At 39.5% G+C, this 19,625-nt stretch overlaps 1 protein-coding gene across 3 annotated transcripts in view; it reads right to left on the reverse strand.

Moving 5' to 3' along the window:
- The window catches only part of ME2 (malic enzyme 2), a 54,310-nt gene extending 35,072 nt beyond the window's left edge, over positions 1-19,238 (reverse strand). The window contains exons 1-3 of one of the 3 annotated variants that reach the window (XM_032422747.1): positions 18,467-19,238; positions 11,230-11,349; positions 1,404-1,537 (exon numbers count right to left, since the gene is read on the reverse strand). In XM_032422747.1, coding sequence (XP_032278638.1) covers positions 1,404-1,537; positions 11,230-11,337 — 242 coding nt within the window. In that variant the 5' untranslated portion in view covers positions 11,338-11,349; positions 18,467-19,238. Of the gene's footprint in view, positions 1-1,403; positions 1,538-9,883; positions 9,998-11,229; positions 11,350-16,441; positions 16,479-18,466 lie in introns of those variants that run through there. The other 2 variants (XM_032422748.1, XM_032422749.1) reach the window with 2 other exon arrangements.
- Positions 19,239-19,625: the final 387 nt, after the last annotated feature.

Here is a 19,625-nt window from a genome sequence, read left to right on the forward strand (position 1 = left end):
AGCTTCACTTTTGGCTAAATGGCTGTTCTAAACATTTATCACTCTCCTTACCAATTCTATTTAACCTTGGTCCTTATAAATCTTAGCCACAACCTTCATATTCTACATCATAGAGAGAATCAAGGTCATCAGGTGGGATGAGATCTCACAAGCTCTGCTCCACCACCTACATACACCACCTTCTTACCTGTGTCTGTATTTTATCTTCAATCTCGCCTCAGAGAATGAGCTGTTCTTTTTTCTTGTTCAAGGCCAGCCTCTACCTCTGTACCCAACCCAGTGCTCTCTATCTTTGCATTTGACCCTATGAGCTCTACTTTTGCACTTGACCCTATGTCCCTTTCCATTCTCTGGGATCTTGTTCTATCAGTTACCCTTTCTTCTGGGCTCATTCCTCACAGCGCAAGCACCTTCAACTTCCTTCTAGCCTGAAAAATACCACCCCCCGCAAAATATAGTCCCCAAGCAGGACTATAAACCCAAGTCTTGCTTTACTTACTGTTCAGTGTCTTTCCTATCCCCTTACCTAACTTCTTGAAAAAGTGCATTTCCTTTCCTCTCAATCATTTCTCAGTCTATTGTACTCTTCCTTTTGCCCTGACAGATCAAAGAAACCACTCTCACCTGTCATCAAACAATTTCCCGTACTTAACAAACCCAAAAGATATTTCTAATTCTGCATTCAGACTGATCCCTCTACACAGAATACCTTGCCCTTCTTTCTCCTTTTACCTGCCACCTGTAACATACTGTTTAAAACTCAGCTCAGGCATCACTTCCTCTAGGAAGCTCTAACGGACTCCCTAAGTTCGGCTAGGGGCCGAACTTTCAGAACATCCTCTGCATGTACCTTTTTGTCATTGTTCTGCACACTGCAGTATAGAGTACAATGATGATCACAGTGTAACTACTGATGAGCTCCTAGAAGGCAGGGCTGTGTGTTACTGGGGTGGCAACACATTCTAGTTCGCCTGGGACAGTTTCAGTTACTTCTCTTTTTCACTCCCCTGGATTGGATGATATATTAAATGGTCACCTGTCTTTTACCTACTTTACAACCTCAGTGGTTAGTACAGTGGCACACACAAAGTAGAGGATTAATAAAAGTTGTTGAATAGAAAGGGTACAAATCAGATGATAGCTTTTGCTTCTAACATTCCATTCAAGGCTGAAATGCTCTGTGATTTTAAGCTTAAAAAATAGATTTCTGCTAAATTTTACAACAGTGAACACAAGTATTCAGTGAAATAAAGGAAACATAATCATTATAAAATAACAGTTAACTGCCTAAAACACAAACTTCATTATAAGACTGCATATTTCTTATACAATAATAACCATCATGCTCCCAATTTTTCTGATCAGAGCATCAATAAATAACTAAACATCTAATCAACTCTTACTTTTCCAAAGGGCCATTCAATTTTTTCACGTTTCTATGAAATCGTAAAGCTTGAATATCTTGTGTCTCTATTTTGGGAGGTAGAAGTCCTTGAAGACCAAGCATTTGTCGTTCTTGTAATGTAAATGCCATTCCCTAAAAAGGAGAAAAGGATGAAAATTTATTGCTTACTGAGGTTGCAATGGTGCTATCCTACAAAATGTAATTTAAATGTAAATTTTTTTTTAAATCAGTAAGATATCATTTTGCCCAGACTGTAAAAAATTTGTAAGACTGATCATCTCTAGTGTTGGTAAGGGTGTGGTAAAAGAGTTACTCTCACATACCATTGCTGGAAATGTAAACAGGTTTAAGTTTCTAGAAGACAACTTAAAAATATTCTTAAATTTTAATGTATATACACTATTTCTAGACAGCCATCTTAGAGAAATATTCATACATAAAATAAAGAGGCGTATACAAAAAGATTAGTTATAGTACTGTTTCTAGTTCTCTTAACTATTACAAACTACCTAAAAGTCCATCAATCATGGAACAGTTAAGGAACCTATGGTATTTCCATACCATGACACACCATACACTTAAACACAGATCTCCAATTATGTAGAATTATCTCTCAGACACATAGTTAAGGAAAAAAAGCAAGCTGCAAATCAAACACACTCAATGTTGACTATTATGTTCAGAAAACCCCCATAAAATACATATTACACACAGATGCCTGCATACATTAGAAACGAAATTAACAGAATACAGCTTGAAAGAACACAGACCAAACTGATGACAGAAGCTACCCTTGGCTAGAAAGAGGTGACGCTGAGTTGAAGAGGGCAAAAGAAGCAATGATACTTAGGAAGAAATTAACGTATGTCATAAGAAAATCTTTTCCAATTTCTGATATTCAGTTGTGTGTTAAATTCTTTTCATCCAACTGATGGCAGTGAAAATGCCAGAGTAAGGACTTCCCAAATCTTTTCCTCTATAAAAGCAGTAAGAACACTGGCCAAGTGATCAGAATAAACTTCTTCAGAATTCTGGAAACTAACCAAAGGCTTCATCAATCAGGGAACATTCTATTCAAGAAAAACAGCTGAATTCTCAAAAGAACAGCAAGCTTTATGACATTTTTATTTGCCTTATTCCTATGCTTCCCTCCCCAGCTCCATAGTAGCCTAGAAAACAGCAATCACTATGAAGCAATCGCTTTGAAAAACAGCCTGGCAGCTACTAGAGGGAGGCTAGAGATAATTCTAAAGCCCCATACTCAGGAAATTTGTCATTATTTGACTTGTCTGGTGGTTCAGTGGAAGACTCCACTTGCAAGGCTATCTTTATTTAATCTGATTTGGAGTTCACCCAGTGTGAACAGCTTTTTCTCCAGAAGAGCTTGTTGAAAACAATCAGAGGTAATTATTTAACATGGCAGCTGCCTAAGGCAGTGGATGACAGCTGAGGCAAACAATAGGTTAACCAAAAAGCTGAAAACGAAAAGCTGAGGAACAAAATGTGCACATGGTGAGTGGGAATTTGAAAAGCTTGACATATTCCTAAGAATCTAGACGGTCACCGTGAGCTACAGGCAAGTCCAGGAAAGATTTGGGAAGGCCCTTAGCTCCCACCTCTGGCTAACCTTGAGCCTCTGTGTAAGCAGGAAGTGAAGGCTGATGTGTAGTTGTAAACTGCCCGAGTCCTAAAGGCATGCCCCAACATGTACACAGAGCCCTTAGGTATTTAAGTCTCTGTCTGGTCATTAGTTGACCACTAAGCTAACAAAGCAGACTTTCGTGGGCATATCAAAACAAGAATAAAGACTTTAAAGAAGTCGTTCAATTATACTTTACACACATTAAAAGAATTAGTTCAGAAATGTCACTAAATAGACAATAGCAATACAACAAACCCTGGGAGGAATATCCGGTTTCCAGAGCAGCCACATTGTTGAATATGTCCAGTTTTCAACAAAAAATTGTAAGACATGCAAAAAGACAAAGTCTGGCTCACGCACAGGAAAAAAGGGTAGTTAATAGAAACTGTCCCTGAGGAAGCTCAAACATTGTACTAGACTTTAGTGATTTTAAATATATTCAAAGAACAAAAAGACACCACATCTAAAGAACTAAAGGGAGGGGCCCCTGGGTGGCTCAGTCGTTAAGCGTCTGCCTTTGGCTCAGGTCATGATCCCAGGGTCCTGGGGATCGAGACCCACATGGGCTCCCTGCTCAGCGGGGAGCCTGCTTCCCCTCTCCCACTCCCCCTGCTTGTGTTCCCTCTCTTGTTGTCTCTTGCTCTGTCAAATAAATAAATAAAATCTTTAAAAAAAAAAAAGAACTAAAGGGAAGTACAAGAATGATATCCAACTACAACATATCAATGAAAAGAACCAAATATAGAAATTCTGGAATTCAAAGTACAATAACTGAAATAAAAAAATTCAGAGGGGCTGAACAGCAGATTTGAGCAGGTGGAAGAAAGGATCAGCAAACACAAGAAAAATTAATTGAGATTATCCAGTTTGAGAAACAGAAAGAAAAAGCAATGAGTGAATATGAACAGAGCCTCAGAGACCTGTGGGACACCATCAAGTGTGCCAACATATGCATAAGAGGAGTCCCAGAAGGCAAGGAGAGAAAAGGATAAAAGAATATTTGAAGAAATAATGGTCAAAAGCTTCTCAAATTTGATGAGTAACATTACCCCTAGAAGAAACACACATCCTAGAATCTCAACAGCTGCAATCAGAAAAAAACTCAAAGAGATCTACACCTAGACACATCATATTCAAACTGTTAAAAGACAAAAGAAGAAACGTGAAAGCAGAGAGAAGTCACTCATCATGTACAGGGGATCCTCAAAAAGAGGAATAGCTAATTTCTTAACAGAAACCACAGAGGCCATAAGGCAGTAGAATGACATATTAAAAGTGCTGAAAGAAAAAACTGTCCACCAAGAATTTCTAAATCCTTACAACATTATCCAAAAATGAAGAAGATATTTAGATATTTTCAAATAAAAATAGAGAACTCGTTGTTGGCAGGCCTGTCTCACAAGGAATATCAAAGGGAGTCCTTCAGGCTGAAATAAAGACACTAGACAGTAACTCAAATCTACATGAAGAAATCAAGAACACAAGTAGGATCACCATATAGGTAAATATAAAAGTCGGTATCAATGTATTTTTTTTTGTTTGTAGCTCTTCGTCTCTCCTACCTGACTTAGACAGCTACACACACACAGTGTGCCTGGGTGACTCAGTCGTTAAGCGTCTGCCTTCGGCTCAGGTCATGATCCCAGGGTCCTGGGATCAAGCCCCACACTGGGCTCCCTGCTCAGTGGGGAGCCTGCTTCTCCCTCTCCCACGCCCCCCTGCTTGTGTTCCCTCTCTTGCTGTCTCTCTCTGTCAAAAAATAAATAAAATCTTTAAAAAAAAAAAGACAACTACACAAAGAAATAATTATAAATCTGTATTGATGGTCACACAATGTATAAACATGTAATTTTTATGAAAAAGCAGACAAAGGAAAGGATGGAACTATACAGGAACAGTTTTTATTTTTTTATTATTATTTTTAAAGATTTTTATTTATTTATTTGACAGAGAGAGACACAGTGAGAGAGGGAACACAAGCAGGGGGAGTGGGAGAGGGAGAAGCAGGCTTCCTGCTGAGCAGGGAGCCCGATGCGGGGCTCGATCCCAGGACCCTGGGATCATGACCTGAGCCAAAGGGAGACGATTAACAGCTGAGCCACCCAGGCGTCCCTACAGGAACAGTTTTTATGTACTATTAAAATTAAGTTGGAATCAATCTGAATTTCACTGTTATAAAGATGGTAATTATAATTCCCAGGACAAACCACTAAGAAAATAAATCAGAAAATGGCAGTAGAAGAAGTGACAAGGGAATTAAAACGGTATACTAGAAAATATCAATTTAACACAAAGGAAGGGAACAATGGAGAAAGAGAGGGACAAAAAAGACAAGACACTTAGAAAACCAACAGACATAATGACAGACATAAATTGTATCTTATCAACCATTATATAATGTAAATGGATTAAAATCTATAATAAAAAGGCATGGATTGGCAAGATGGAGAACATGATCTAATTTTATGCTGTCTACAGGAGACACACTTTGATTCAAAACACAATTAGGTAGAAAGTAAAAGGATGGAAAAACATATACCATGTAAATAGTAACCCAAAGACAGCTAGAATGGCTAAATTAATGACAAACAAAATAGATTGGGAAACACACATTGTTCACAGAGAAGGACATTTTATAATGATAAAAGGGTCAATCCATTAAGAAGATGTAACAATTATAAATATATACGCATCTGTGAAAAAGGCCCAGAAATACATGAAGCAAAATCTGACAGAATCCTAGGAAGAAAGACAAGTTGGAGACTTCAATACCTCACTTCCAATAATGGAGAAAACAACTACACCAAAAATCAGAAGAAAACAGAAGACCTGAACAACACTATAAAGTGACTAGACATGACAGACGTGTATGGCACACTCCACACAACAGCAGCAGGATATGCATCCTTCAAACCGAGTGCCCACAGAATATTCTCCAGGACGCACCACACGTTAAACCATAAAACAAATCTCATTAAATTTAAAAGGATTTAAATCATCCAAAGTATGATCTCCAACCATAATGCAATGAGATTAAAAATCAATAATAGAAGGTAATTTGGGGAATTCACAAATACATGGATTTTAAACAACACACTCCTAAATGACCAATTGACCAAAGAAGAAATCACAAAGGAAATTAGAAGATACTTGGAGATGAATTAAGACATACATACCAAAACTTATGGGGATGCAGTGAAAGCAATGCCCACTGGGAAATTTACAGCTGTAAGCGTCCACATTAAAAAGGTAGAAAGATCTCAATTCAATAATCTAAACTTCCACCTTAAGAAACTAGTGGGGGAGAGAAAGAACAAACTAAACCTGAAGCAAAAAAGAAGGAAATACAAAAGATCAGAGTGAAAATAAATGAAATAGAAAACAGAAAAAACAACTGGAAAAATAAATCAGTGAACCCAAAAGTTGGTTCTTTCAAAGGATGTACCAAATTGACAAACCTTTAGCTACACTGGAAAAGGAGAAAAGGGAGGAGACTGAAATCACTAAATCTTTGCACCTCATGATTCTCCTTGTAATATTTCACCTAAGGCTGGGATATATAAAAGAGGTAAAACCCAAACTGTCACCCTTACTTCCTTTTCCCACACTAGTACAAGGCTAAAGTGGAAAAGCTAAACTTCATTCATTTTTTTAAATTATTCATTTATTTATTTAAGTAACCTCCGCACCCAATGCGGGGATGAACTCATGACCCTGAGATCAAGAGTCGAATGCTAAGCCAGCCAGACACCCCTAAACTTTAGATTTAAATGAACTAATTAGTTCACTTAAAGGTGCTTCACCTACCCTACTGCCCAAGATAAATGAGTTGGCTACACAAGGTGTCACTGCCTATCTCCTACTTAGGTTTAAGGGACACTTAAAAGCGTTTTATTTGGGGTGCCTGGGTAGCTCAGTCAGTTGGATGTCCAACTCTAGATTTTACTTATTTATTTATTGAGAGAGAGAGAGTGTGTGCAAGCAGTGGGAGGGACAAAAGGAGAGGGAGAATCTCAAGCAGACTCTGAGCTGAGTGGGGAACCCCCACCCCAGCAACCTGTCCCACCATGTCTGCCCTTTTCTCATCTACGCCACAGCAATACCCTCCCAATTAACATAGTGGAAGTGTGCCTCCTTTGGCTGATCCTGAAAGATCCCCTGAGCTATTTTCCTTTAGACACACCCAGTTTCTTCACATAAGCCAATATTGATAAAAATCCGTTAACTAGATTTGAATGTATAGGTACACACTGGGAAGAAAGAAAAATCTCCTATTTGTTTCCCTCCAAGTGCAGTTAGAATAAACTGTCAGGAATTACAAAGTTACCAAATACCTACTTACAAAACTGCTAACTAATAACTAATGATTCATAATGTCAAGACTGAAAACGATATTCAACAATAGCATCATGGCTAACTAAATTATAAAACATCCCCTGAAAGGAGTTACTCACACTTACATAGAATTTAGAGTGCCTAAAGTAGCTTTATAATTTTCCTTTTTCTCCACAGCAGTCTAGGGGAAGAAACTGGGATCCAAAGAGGTTATATCTACCCTGAAGATTACAAGCCTGTAAGGGTCAAACTGGGTCTCTCTTCAGTCTCTGTGATTCCAAATCTACCTACTGGACTATTATGCAGCCATATACAGAAGGCTTATGAAGGATCATGGAGATTATTTATAATATACTCTTCCCAGTAGTAAAATGGCATATAAAATTATATCCTATGATCTTCAAAGTAAATATACTTTTTTTAAAAGATTTTATTTATTTGTCAGAGAGAGAGAAAGCACAAGCAGGGGAAGCGGCAGGCAGAGCAGGCAGAGGGAGAAGCAGACTCCCCGCTGAGCAAGGAGCCCGATGTGGGACTCGATCCCAGGACCCTGAGATCCTGACCTGAGTGGAAGGCAGCTGCTTAACTGACTGAGCCACCCAGGTGTCCCAGTAAATATAATTTTAGGGGGATTTGGTAAAATAAAAACAGATGATATACTGGGATGGTAGGAATGTGATTTTTCTTTCTTTTATTAGTCATAATATAATTATTATTTATGCAAAAAATAAGAAAAATTTGAATTAGTTTACTATTAGAGATCCAGCCAGGGGAAGTTAAAATAAAAACAAACAAAACCCTCACAGAACTAAGAACCATAAAACCAGTGCTCCAGGTACAAACTGGAAAGTGCATGCTTCCTACAGGAAAGGATGCAGAGCTGAGTTTCAAAAAATTATTTAGGGGCGCCTGGGTGGCTCAGTCGTTAAGCGTCTGCCTTCGGCTCAGGTCATGATCCCAGGGTCCTGGGATCGAGCCCCATATCGGGCTTCCTGCTCAGCGGGAAGCCTGCTTCTCCCTCTCCCACTCCGCCTGCTTGTGTTCCCTCTCTTGCTGTGTCTCTCTCTGTCAAATAAATAAATAAAATCTTTAAAAAAAAAACCAAAAAACAAAAAATTATTAAAAAGGTTACCAAATGAGCATGAGGAGAAAAGGGGAAATCCAATCTTCCACTTGCACAGCCTTTTGAATATTTCAAAATGCTATATTACCTACATGATTTCAGTGAGAAAACTGAGGTCTGGAGAGGTTAAATGAAGCGTGATTGTTTCATGGCTAGTAAATTCAAATTCACACTGAAACTCCTGCTTATAACCTAGCACAATGATGTCCAATCCTTTGAAGTATAAGGACTTTTAAAAAATTTCGTAAAGAATTTCATGTTCATACCAGAATAGGCAAATCTATAGGAAGAGAAACAGATTCGGGGTTGCCAGGGGCTGAGAAGGGGGAGGGGGAGGGGGAAGGGGAGGTGACTGCGGAATGGCTCCTGGGTTTCCATTTCAGGTGATGGAGGCACCACACTGAATGTACTTAATGTCACTGACCTATACACTTTTAAATTGTTACAACTGTAAACTGTACACTATTTACCACAATGAAAAAGCCTGAAAGACATAATAACAGGTCTGCCTTTAGTAGACAGTGATTACAGAACATCTTAAAAGATTACAATCTTAAAAGAATTCAATACTGCCTAAAATTACTATTTTATTAATCATAGCAGCAACATACTCTTAAAACATTTAGCCTACAACGTTTGAAGCACAAACGTGATTTCTTTTAAGTTCCCAAGGAGTTCATGACCCTCAAATCAGGAATCACTAGTCTACGTTCCTTCTTAAAAACACACAACAAAAAACTCTTCTTGATGCTTAAGGGGTAATGAGGTAATCTTACAGATGCTATTCAACCTTAGAGATTTCAGAGGGCCAGAGCATTAGATTTTCTTTTCTTTCTTTTTTTTTTTAAAGATTTTATTTATTTGACAGAGAAAGACACAGGGAGAGAGGGAACACAAGCAGGGGGAGTGGGAGAGGGAGAAGCAGGCTTCCCGCCGAGCAGGGAGCCCAATGAGGGGCTCGATCCCAGGACCCTGGGATCATGACCTGAGCCGAAGGCAGACACTTAACGCCTGAGCCACCCAGGCGCCCCTAGATTTTATTTTCTTTACAGAAGTATTGTAATGCATTTTAGACTACCCTCCTCCTTAAAATTAACTTGCCACTTAATGTACTTTATACATTTCTCACCATTCTCTCATAGTACATTTTAAATAGTTTCTGTAAGGATAAAAATAAAATAAGAACAATATAATTAGCAAATATTTACTATATCTGTGGCATTGTAAAAAATATAAAATTTTGAATGGTCCCTGCCCCAAAGGAACCTGAAATACAGTTAAGAAATACAAATTCATGGAAACGTAAATACCAACAATTACTTCAATGACAACTTAAGACATGAAAGGAAGCACACAGCAACAGATATTGATTACTTGCCATAGGAACAGGAAGATAAAAACTGCTACAGGGTTTCAGAGAAGGGAGCGATTATTCCAGTCTCTGGTGTATGAAAAGGCTCTACAGGAGAACTGGATTTTGAATGAGTTGCATCTTGAAGAGCAAGCAAGATTTGGGGAAGCGAGGCAAAAACAAGAGAGGATTAGAAAATCCCTCATTAAGCTTCATTTAATTCACTACTGCCTGCTGAATTCTCATTCTGTCCAAGGTACCAAAAATGCAAAGATAAGGCACTCTGGGTAACCCTTGGTCAATTTCCCTTTGTAGGCCTGAAATCCTTCAAAACATATCATACTGTACAATTAGTTATCCTCAACCCCCATCATGGGAAACAAGTGGGATTGGCAAATTTCTGATGACCGTTGTTTTAAAATAAATCACACCTTAATCTGAATGCATTATTCCCAAGAGGTAAATTTCACATATTACAATGAACTCAATGTACCCTCTTACAAGCTTTCCGTGAAAAAATCTCTTTCTAGAAGTATGTGTACTTACTAATTAATATCACCACTAGAAAATAGAGAGGGGCTTGCCCACTGAACACAGCTTGGACATGGAATAAAGGCAAGACTAGATATCAATAATGCCCATCACTGGGGCGCCTGGGTGGCTCAGTCGGTTAAGCGACTGCCTTCAGCTCAGGTCATGATCCCAGGGTCCTGGGATCGAGCCCCGCATCAGGCTCCCTGCTCGGCGGGAAGCTTGCTTCTCCCTCTCCCACTTGTGTTCCTTCTCTCGCTGTCTCTCCCTCTCTCTCTGTCAATTAAATAAATAAATAAAATCTTAAAAAAAAAAAAAAATAATGCCCATCACTTCTGCCCCAAGAGTATAAAGAGTATAAAAAAGTCTCTCCACTTTGAAGCAGTACTGTGAGATTAATGGACAAAAGCACTTGTGTGCAATGATTTGTGTGCAAAAAGCTGGGTGGAGGTATAGACATTAGACAAAATTTCATTTTACAATTTTAACCCCATTTTCCAAGGGCTCAATTGGATTTGAGCTGGGTAAATCTAAATATCCCACACTGGCCAAAAGTCCTGGCCAGATTGCTATACTAGGGATTTTTCTGAGCTGAAACTAGGAAACAAAGTCAATCTTTTTCTGGTGGTATAAGTTGTGAGGGGTGAAACTGGGAGCCATAAAGCAGTCATGATTCTTGCCATGTGGAGAAAAGTGGAAAGTCATGCAGAAAAAGCACCTACCTCTGAATAGTTTTAGTATAAAGCTACAAAATAAAAAAAGTTCATACTTTATCAGTCTAAAATATATCAAACCTTTACCAGGAAGAGAGAAAATGTTATGTTAGTATTAATGTTACTAACCTTGTTTGTTCTTGGGTTCAACATGAGTGTCTTGCCTTTTTCTTTTATGTGCATATGACGACATGCTACAGTACAGGGAGTAGCAACTATTCTTAACCGGGACAACATCTTTCCTTTCACCTGGGGAAAAAGAAGCAAATAAAGGATGAGAAACATATTATAGAACTGCATGCACATCAGGTATCAGTTTTCAAAAGCAGATACGGAAAGCTTAATTTTCCACACTTGAAAAAGCTTTATCAAAGTAAATTTATGTTTCTAGAGGTTGTAACCGTTGTAAAAAAAAGTAATAATTGGGTGAAGACAATGACTGACTTTTCCTGACAATACTCTTAAGTCCCTAGTTAATAATCATTGCTATTTTGTATATACTGGATACTACCGTGTGCTAAACATTTATTCTTTTTCTAAGCCACAAGTGTGGCAAGGCTTGTATCTCCCGATTATGAGAGAAAGAAAGAAATTGAGAGATTAAGAAACAAGGTAACATCAGTAAACAAAGACATGCGGCCCATGTAAATGCATATGGGAGTTTAGGTTGAAGGTGGAAAAGTAAGTAACAGGAAAGCCTGCAGCATAAACATTCAGAGGAAGAGAAGCTATTCAAATTCTTAATCTAGCTGTATGATTTTAATGTACTAATAATAGTCAGCGTTTAATTGTAATGTACTAAATATTTTTTGTTTTCATAAAAACCTGTTATTTAATATTAAAAAACATGCATATTGGCTAGAAAACATGTTTTTGCCCTTTCACGACCATCACAAACACATGGGAATTTTTCAAAATGGAAAACTCTACATAACACGTTACACGTTAAATATTTAAAATGGGAATATAATAGATTCCTTCTGCATGTCAATTCTCCCACTCAAAATCACTTTGCAAAGCCAATTTATCTTAATCATTACAAATCATTGCAATTATCTGGCAATAAGTTTTTTACTGGAATTTTTATTTGCTTAGAAATAAAGGTGGGTATACGGGGTGCAGCAAACCATTACAGTGGGATTATTTTTTAAGTTAATTTTTATGGAAGTGAATTCACATAACAAAACTTGCCATTTTAAAGTGAACAATTCAGAGGGATTTAGAAAATCCATAATGTTGTACAATCCACATCCACCTAGTTCCGAACCATCTTCACCATCCCAGAAGGAAACTCTACCCCATTAAATAGTTCTTCCCCTCCTCCAGTACCTGCAACCACCAACCTGCTTTCTATCTTTATGGATTTACCTATTCTGGATATTTCATATAAATGTGGTGCATAAATGTGGCCACAAAAACAAAAAATCTATCTGATTATAAGGACATCAAGAATCATGAGAGATGGGGACTGGGGTGGGAGGATAGGACAGATGTTTAAACGTACAAACTTGCAGTAAGAGTCCTAAGAAATAAGCAACTCCTAAAGATATAATACATAGTATAGTGAATATAGACAACAATATTGTATTATAATCATCAAACTTTCTAAGAGACTAGATCTTAATTGTTCCAACCACTAAAAAGAAATGATAATTACATAACATGAGAGGTGATAATTATCACTACAATGGCAATCATGTTACAATATATAAATATATCAAATTAATGTTATACAAGTTAAATTTATACAATGTCATACGCCAAATATACTTCAATAATAATAATAAAAAAGAATTATGAGAGATATACAACAAAATAATTGGGTCACTCTAAAAAGTCAGTGGAAGACAAACAGTAAGGAACTACTGTAATTTAAAGAAGATGGAACATATGACAACTAAATACAAAACCTGAATCAAAAGAAAAATGCTATCAAGGACACTTATTGGGACAGCTGGCAAAACTGGAAGATATACTGTAGCTTAAATAAAAGTACTGTAAAATTTTCTGTATTTGATAATCATATGGAAGAGATATCCTTGTTCTGAAAACACAGTGAAGTCTTAAGGGGCCAAGAAGTATGATGTATGTAACCAAAGCCTTTCAAATCATTTCAAAATAAATTTTAAAAAGATTGAAATGGTAGCACTGATTATGTGTTTGTGTGGTTCTTCCAGGAGAGAGCATTATTTGTCAAAATTAAAACTTTGGTACCAAAAGACTGGATTAGTATTGCAGTATATTGGTGAGGTAGGCAAATCTAAGATATAGTATGGAATACTTTTTACTTTAAATCAAAGACAATCTGAAAAAGTTTCATTTTGTAATCAGTACTTGTGGTATAATAAGAAATATATTTGGGGGAGCTCCTGGGTGGCTCAGTCATTTAAATGTCCGACTCTTGATTTCCGCTCAGGTCATGATCTTAGGGTCCTGAAGTCGAGCCCCAAGACAGGCTCCAGTGGAGAGTCTGCTTGAGATTCTCTGCCTCTTGCTCTCCCTCTGCCCCCCAAAAAATAAATAAGTAAATAAAATCTTAAAAAAAAAAAAAGAAATATATTTGGTTTTTGTCCCCAGTTTCTGGCACAGAGCTCCTAAAAATCCTTGGAATTTCCTGAATGATAGGAGTATTTTTTGTTATTCATAAGAAGCCACTTTTGATCACATTTGAGTTTATGGTCCGCCTAGGATGGACCACTACAAAGCCTCAGATAGAGCTAGTCACCAGCAACACCAAGTGATTAGAGTAGGAACTTTCTGCCCCACTCCAGAACCTCCAGAAAGGGAAGTGGGCAGGGCCTGAAGACTCTTTAACGAGGAGATCGGATGAGCTTTCATGTTGGTGGACACATCTAGGTGCTGGGGGGTGGCACACTCAGGGAGGGCAAGGAAGCTCTATGTCTCCCCACCCCCCACTCCCATCAATACCTAGTTCTATGTATCCTTCCATCTGTTCCTGAGTTGTATCCTTTTATAATAAATCAGCAAATATAAGTAAAGTATTTCTCCGAGTTCTGTGTGCCGTTACAGAAAATCATCAAAACAGGAGGGGGTTGTGGGAAGCCTCAATTTATAGAGAGTTGGTCTGAAGTATGCGTCACAACCTGGGACTTGCAACTGGCATCTCAAGTAGGGGCAGTCTTTTGGGACTGAACCCTTAACCTATGGGATCTGAAGCTATCTCCGTATGGACAGTGTCAGAATTAAGTTAAATTAAAGCAAACCCAGTCAGCATCTGCTGAGAATCGGATAATTGCTGGGCGTGGGGGAAAAAAAAATCCCACGTTTAGTGGCCAGAAGAATTGAAACTGCGAGTAAAGAAAATTAAAGTTTTTCCTTTCCGTAGTTAACTTAAGAGCAGCATTCTACTATATGAAATCTATTTTCAACTCCTGGTTAAAGTTTTGCTTCTCTCCAATACCGAATTTAGTCTGTATAATGAAGATAACACCACTTGTCAAATCGACCTTACAGATAATTGTGATGATCAAATGAGACTATATGCAAAAAAGTATAATTACAGAATGTTTTATCATTGAAATTACTAGTAAGCGATAGAGAGTAAAATAAAATATAAAAGTAATTTTAATAGTGTCTTTAAAACAGTGCTAAGTTAAAAAAATTTAAGGAAAAAAAATCTGCCAAAACTAGAACCAAGGACTAAGAAATAGACAGGGAGGCTTAAATACCAGTAATGAGAACAATGAGAGGCAACAAGATAAAATGTTATGTTATGCAGGTGGGATGGAAGAACTCTAAGAATGAGCGAAGTAAAAACAGGAACCAAAAGGCAGGGCTTCTAATTTTTAATTAATATGTAAAATCAAGCTGCTTGCTTCCTTGACAGTTTCTGGGATACTGAGATATGCCTCTGGTTTCTCCCCCTGGTGTGTCATTCACATGGCCTTGCCCTGGAACTTACTCTCTGGTGTTTACAAACTGGACCGGGACAGAAACTGTTAGGCCACTGGCTGGGCTGCTGGAGACTACTCTCCCTGGCCCCCTACTTGGGATTAAAGGAGGGCAATGCAAGGGAGACAGAAATTGGAGGTCATGACTGGGTGCAAAGAGCACAAGCTCTGCAGTCAGACTGAAGTCTGAATCTGTACTCAGCTCATCACCGTTTTGGATTCAGTTGTGTCACCCAGGCATTCCCAAATGGTCTCTGAATTGGTGTTAGCCTGGACCACATTTTTCACTGGTGTGTGGCCAAATGAGAAAAACTGGGACAATGCAATACAGTCATTCATAGAACAAAATTTATTCTCTTGATTTCCTGTTCTAATTATGTTCTTCCTACCTTTTTGGTGATAAAAATGTCTTTTCTTTTATGAAAGGATGGGGATGGTGGATTGCAATAGTTCTTAAAAGGGTCCTTAACCTTGACAGAATTAAAAGTTGGCAGTCTATGTCTGGTCCCAATTGTCCCCCCATACACACCTGCCCATCAAGTCCAAAAGTCTGGGGACTGCCTTAGAAGTCAATGAAACAGGGGAGGGGAACTCTATTTTGCAGAGCTGTGTGTAGTAATGATGATATTTATAAAGTATCAAGCAATTAAGAGCTTTATCATCATCATAAAGAGCTTGACTACTTGAAAGTTTATTCAATAAAATCCATATCCAGGCAGTTTAGCAGAGTAGTCAAAGATAAGCTCTGGAATCAAACTACTGGACTTAAATCCTGGCTTGGCCAGTGCTAACTCTGATTTTGAATAAGTCTGTTGCAGTTTTCTCATCACTCAAATGGGGATGATAAACAACAGGACCTACTAATCAGGGCCATTTTAAGATTTAAATTAGATAATCCATGTAAGATGCTTATCACAGTGCCCTCTAAGTGCTCTATAAATGTTAGTTATCTAAGCACTGTTAGTAGAAACAGACTAAGGTGGTCAGAAGGTGTCTTCTGAATGCCTGTTAGTCTCTGCATCAACATCTTCTACTGTGAAATCCTTATTAAGAGGCTATAAGGATAGTCATGGTTAGTATTTATTTAAACTATTTCAAATCAAATCTCTAGGTCAGTAATGAGAATTTGGATGGTATACAGATCCAGGCAACATCAAATGTCATTCTGAACAACATCTACAGAATCAATATAGTATTTTTCATTACTTTTGAAATTTGTAAATATTGATCAAGGGAAATATACAGCCATATAATCAAAATAGTGACTTTAAAATAAAAGTTAACTTTTTATAAAACAGATTTTCAGAAAATCAAATGTAGAGTGATTTTGATAGTATGGATTTTGCCCTCCTCCTAAAATTGATCCTCAGTAAACAACTATAGGTTTCAGTTATTATTTATGTTTTAAAGTATGACTGAATTTGGGGCACCTGGGTGGCTCTGTCGGTTAAGTGTCTGACTCTTGATTTCAGCTCAGGTTTCGATCTTAGGGTCGTGAGTTCAAGCTCCGAGTTGGGTGTGGATCCTACTTAAAAAATAAAATAAAATAAATAAAATATGACTAAGTTTGTCAAAAATTCACCAACATAAATTATAATTTATTTTAGTTTAACTTAATATAAAAATTAATATAGTTTAAAATAGCTTATTGTTATAGGAAAATACAAGTTATGCTTCAGCAGCATTATAGGAGTTAATTTGCAAAAGCAATTCTCAAATGGTAAATGAGTTTTTCTTTTATGAATTTTTAATGTGTTTCCATAACAACTGAATTTTGAAAGACAAAAACATTATACATAAACACCTTGTAAGGCTGAAACCTGTAAGCAGTTCTTTCTCAGGAGTAAGTACTGAGCAAGAGTATATTTAATTCTCAAGAGAATGAAGAACTTCTACAAAAGCATAGCCCAACATTTCCTTAATAAATGATAAAAGTGCTATCAGCATATCTGGGCTCTACGCCTAACTTTTAATTAAGTCTTTATAACTACCATAAAAGAGTCAAATACAGATTGCAAATCAAAGTTCAAAGCTAATTAAAGGTCCAACATTAGAAGACAAGAATTAAACTGTTTTTTCTGTATTTCTGCAAACCATGTAACATAGTAACATGTAACTCAATTAGTTTTAGTAGATACACAATAGATTATCTATTCATCTATATTTTGTCCAAAATAAATATACACATAATAAACACATGGAGGAAGGTGGGAGGGGGAAGTGTGGGCAACTATTTCTTCTCTAACTTCCAGGATGCCTGGAAACTAAAGAATAAATTCATGAGTAACGATGAAGATTAAAATTCATGAGGACAACACTGCAATTACTTTAACAACATGAACAATGCTTAAGAAGCAACAGGATTAAGAGGGGGCTGGAGTCGTTGTGTTAAATTGCCTGAGTCCGAATCCAGACTTCGCCACCTAAAACCTGTGATCTTGTGAGAGATACCTAACCTTCTTAAGCCTTAGTTTCATTTGTTAGGTGGAAATAACAGTACCAACCTCAAAGAGTTATTTTGAGATGATTCATGTACAGAACAATGTCCAGCCCATAACCGACAATTAATACGTGCTTCTATTGTTACCAATTGCAACACTAAAAGAAACAACAATGCTATTAACTATTCTGCTTAGAAGTGACTGCCACAAGCATTGGGAAAATAGATAAGGAGATAACGCATTTTGTAAGGAAGCACTATTGTTAAGATGTATTGTTTTGATTATGCTTCTCATCAAAAGGCAACATGTTTTCTAAAACTGTTTTCGTAACCACGAAAGAAAGTCAATTCCAGGACCTCAAATGTAACATCACCACACAAGCAGAGGTGCTTATCACCAGCTTCAAAGAAACACCTGCCAATTCTGGTCTATTTATGCCATTTCACATGAATGGACAGAACTGTTCCAACCTCAGAACTTTCTAGCTTGTAGCAAACTTCCTTTAAAGAGAGGAACGAACAAACGAACACACACACACAAAGCCTAACTCCTGTCATTAATTCATCCCTGCAGGAGCAGATTTGATAAAAGGTGTCAAGCCACAAAATCGGTCTTCAAAGGGCGCGGGAGGGAGCGACGCTCGTGGTCTGGAAGCCACTGGACCTCATTCAGGGGCAGGAAGGGGGCCGCCCTGGGACCAGCGAATCTAGAAACGGGCAAGTCGAGCCCCAAAACCGTGCCCGGGAAAGAGCCGCGGACGCTCGTACTGAGGACCGCCGCGACCTGACCGCTCCCCGCCCTCACCCCGGGCTCGGGGCGCCGCTTCCCTTCACCCCGCCCCGCCCATCCGCCAAGTGGGTCTGGGCCGGCCGCACGCGCGAAAGCCGGCGGCGGGTCCGCAATCGGCTCGGCTGATCGGGCGGGAGTAGGCGGGCGCCCGCTCCCCTCCCGCGGCTCCCGCCCGGGCCCCTCCGCGCCAGGCCGCCTGCAACCGCGCGCTGCGCGGAGCCTTACCCGAAGTCTCACCCCGCGACAGGTGGTGCTGCGGTGAGAGAGGCAGCGGCCCTGCCGCCCACACGCGCGATGCTCAGCTGCGGCCGAGTCCGGCCCCCCTCTTCCCTGAGCTTCGCGGAGCCGGCGCTACTCAGGTTCGGACAGGCATGGCAGGCCGACAGCCGGCGAGGCCGCCAGGCAGTCGGCTTAGTGAGCCAGCGAGCCGGGAGGCGGGCCGGCGCGGCCCGGGGAGGAGACTGACGGGCGCGCGGACCAATGCGGAGGCAGAAAGCCGGCCCGGGGGGCGGGGCTCCGCCCGCCACTTCGCGGCCGGCGCGCCCGGGTTCCTTCCCCCTGGGACCTTCCTTGATCTGGTTCTTTGAGGTTACTGTTTTGAGGACGAGCGCGCGCCAGTGTGGACGCGATCTCGAGGAATGCGAGAGGGGCCGTGTAGAGAAGAAGGAGTCCGGAGACCCAGGCGACGCCCGTTGTTCCACGAAAGGAGCAAGAGCTGGTTTACGGCGGACCCCGCATCTCCCGGGTTGCCGGGGTACTCCAGGGGGATGGCAGCGCGTTCGCGCGAGAAGACGCTCTGCGCAGGCGCGGGCGGGCCGGGGGAAATCCGCGGGTACCAGTCTCCCAGCCCAGGAGGCGAGAGGAAGGCTGGGAGTTTGGGTCCTTCGTGGACAGCGAGCGGAGGCAGACAGAAGATGAAGGAGAGATTAAGAGCTGGATACAGGACAGGTGGCTGGAGAAGCAGAAGAGGGGGGACGCAGGAAATGTGAGGCCTCTGCACTTAAGGAACGCTTTCTATCTCTGAGCTATTTTTATGTGTCTAGGCCTCGATCTTCTGCAGAATTCTTTGCCATTCTCCTCACCTGCTGGCACAGTTACTGGCTCGCAGGGAGTTTACTAATCTCTTATCACAGTCACCATAAACCGATGTTCAATGTCCTCTCTCAGAAAAGCACTGCAACACTAAATTGTCATCTTGAAAGCACCAGGGACTGTACTTTAGTACCCCTTTACCCACTCACGGTTATGATATTGGAGGATTTTTCTTCACTTTTTTTAAGAAAAATCTTATCACCAGAAGTTCTTTGCTGTAAATGAGTTTGTGTACTTTTAAAGTATGGTAATGCTAATTTTATTATTTTTTTAAGATTTTGTTTTTAAGTAA

Source organism: Phoca vitulina, unplaced genomic scaffold, assembly GCF_004348235.1.
Source record: "Phoca vitulina isolate PV1807 unplaced genomic scaffold, GSC_HSeal_1.0 scaffold27, whole genome shotgun sequence".
In the NCBI taxonomy this organism is placed as follows: Eukaryota; Metazoa; Chordata; class Mammalia; order Carnivora; family Phocidae; genus Phoca; species Phoca vitulina.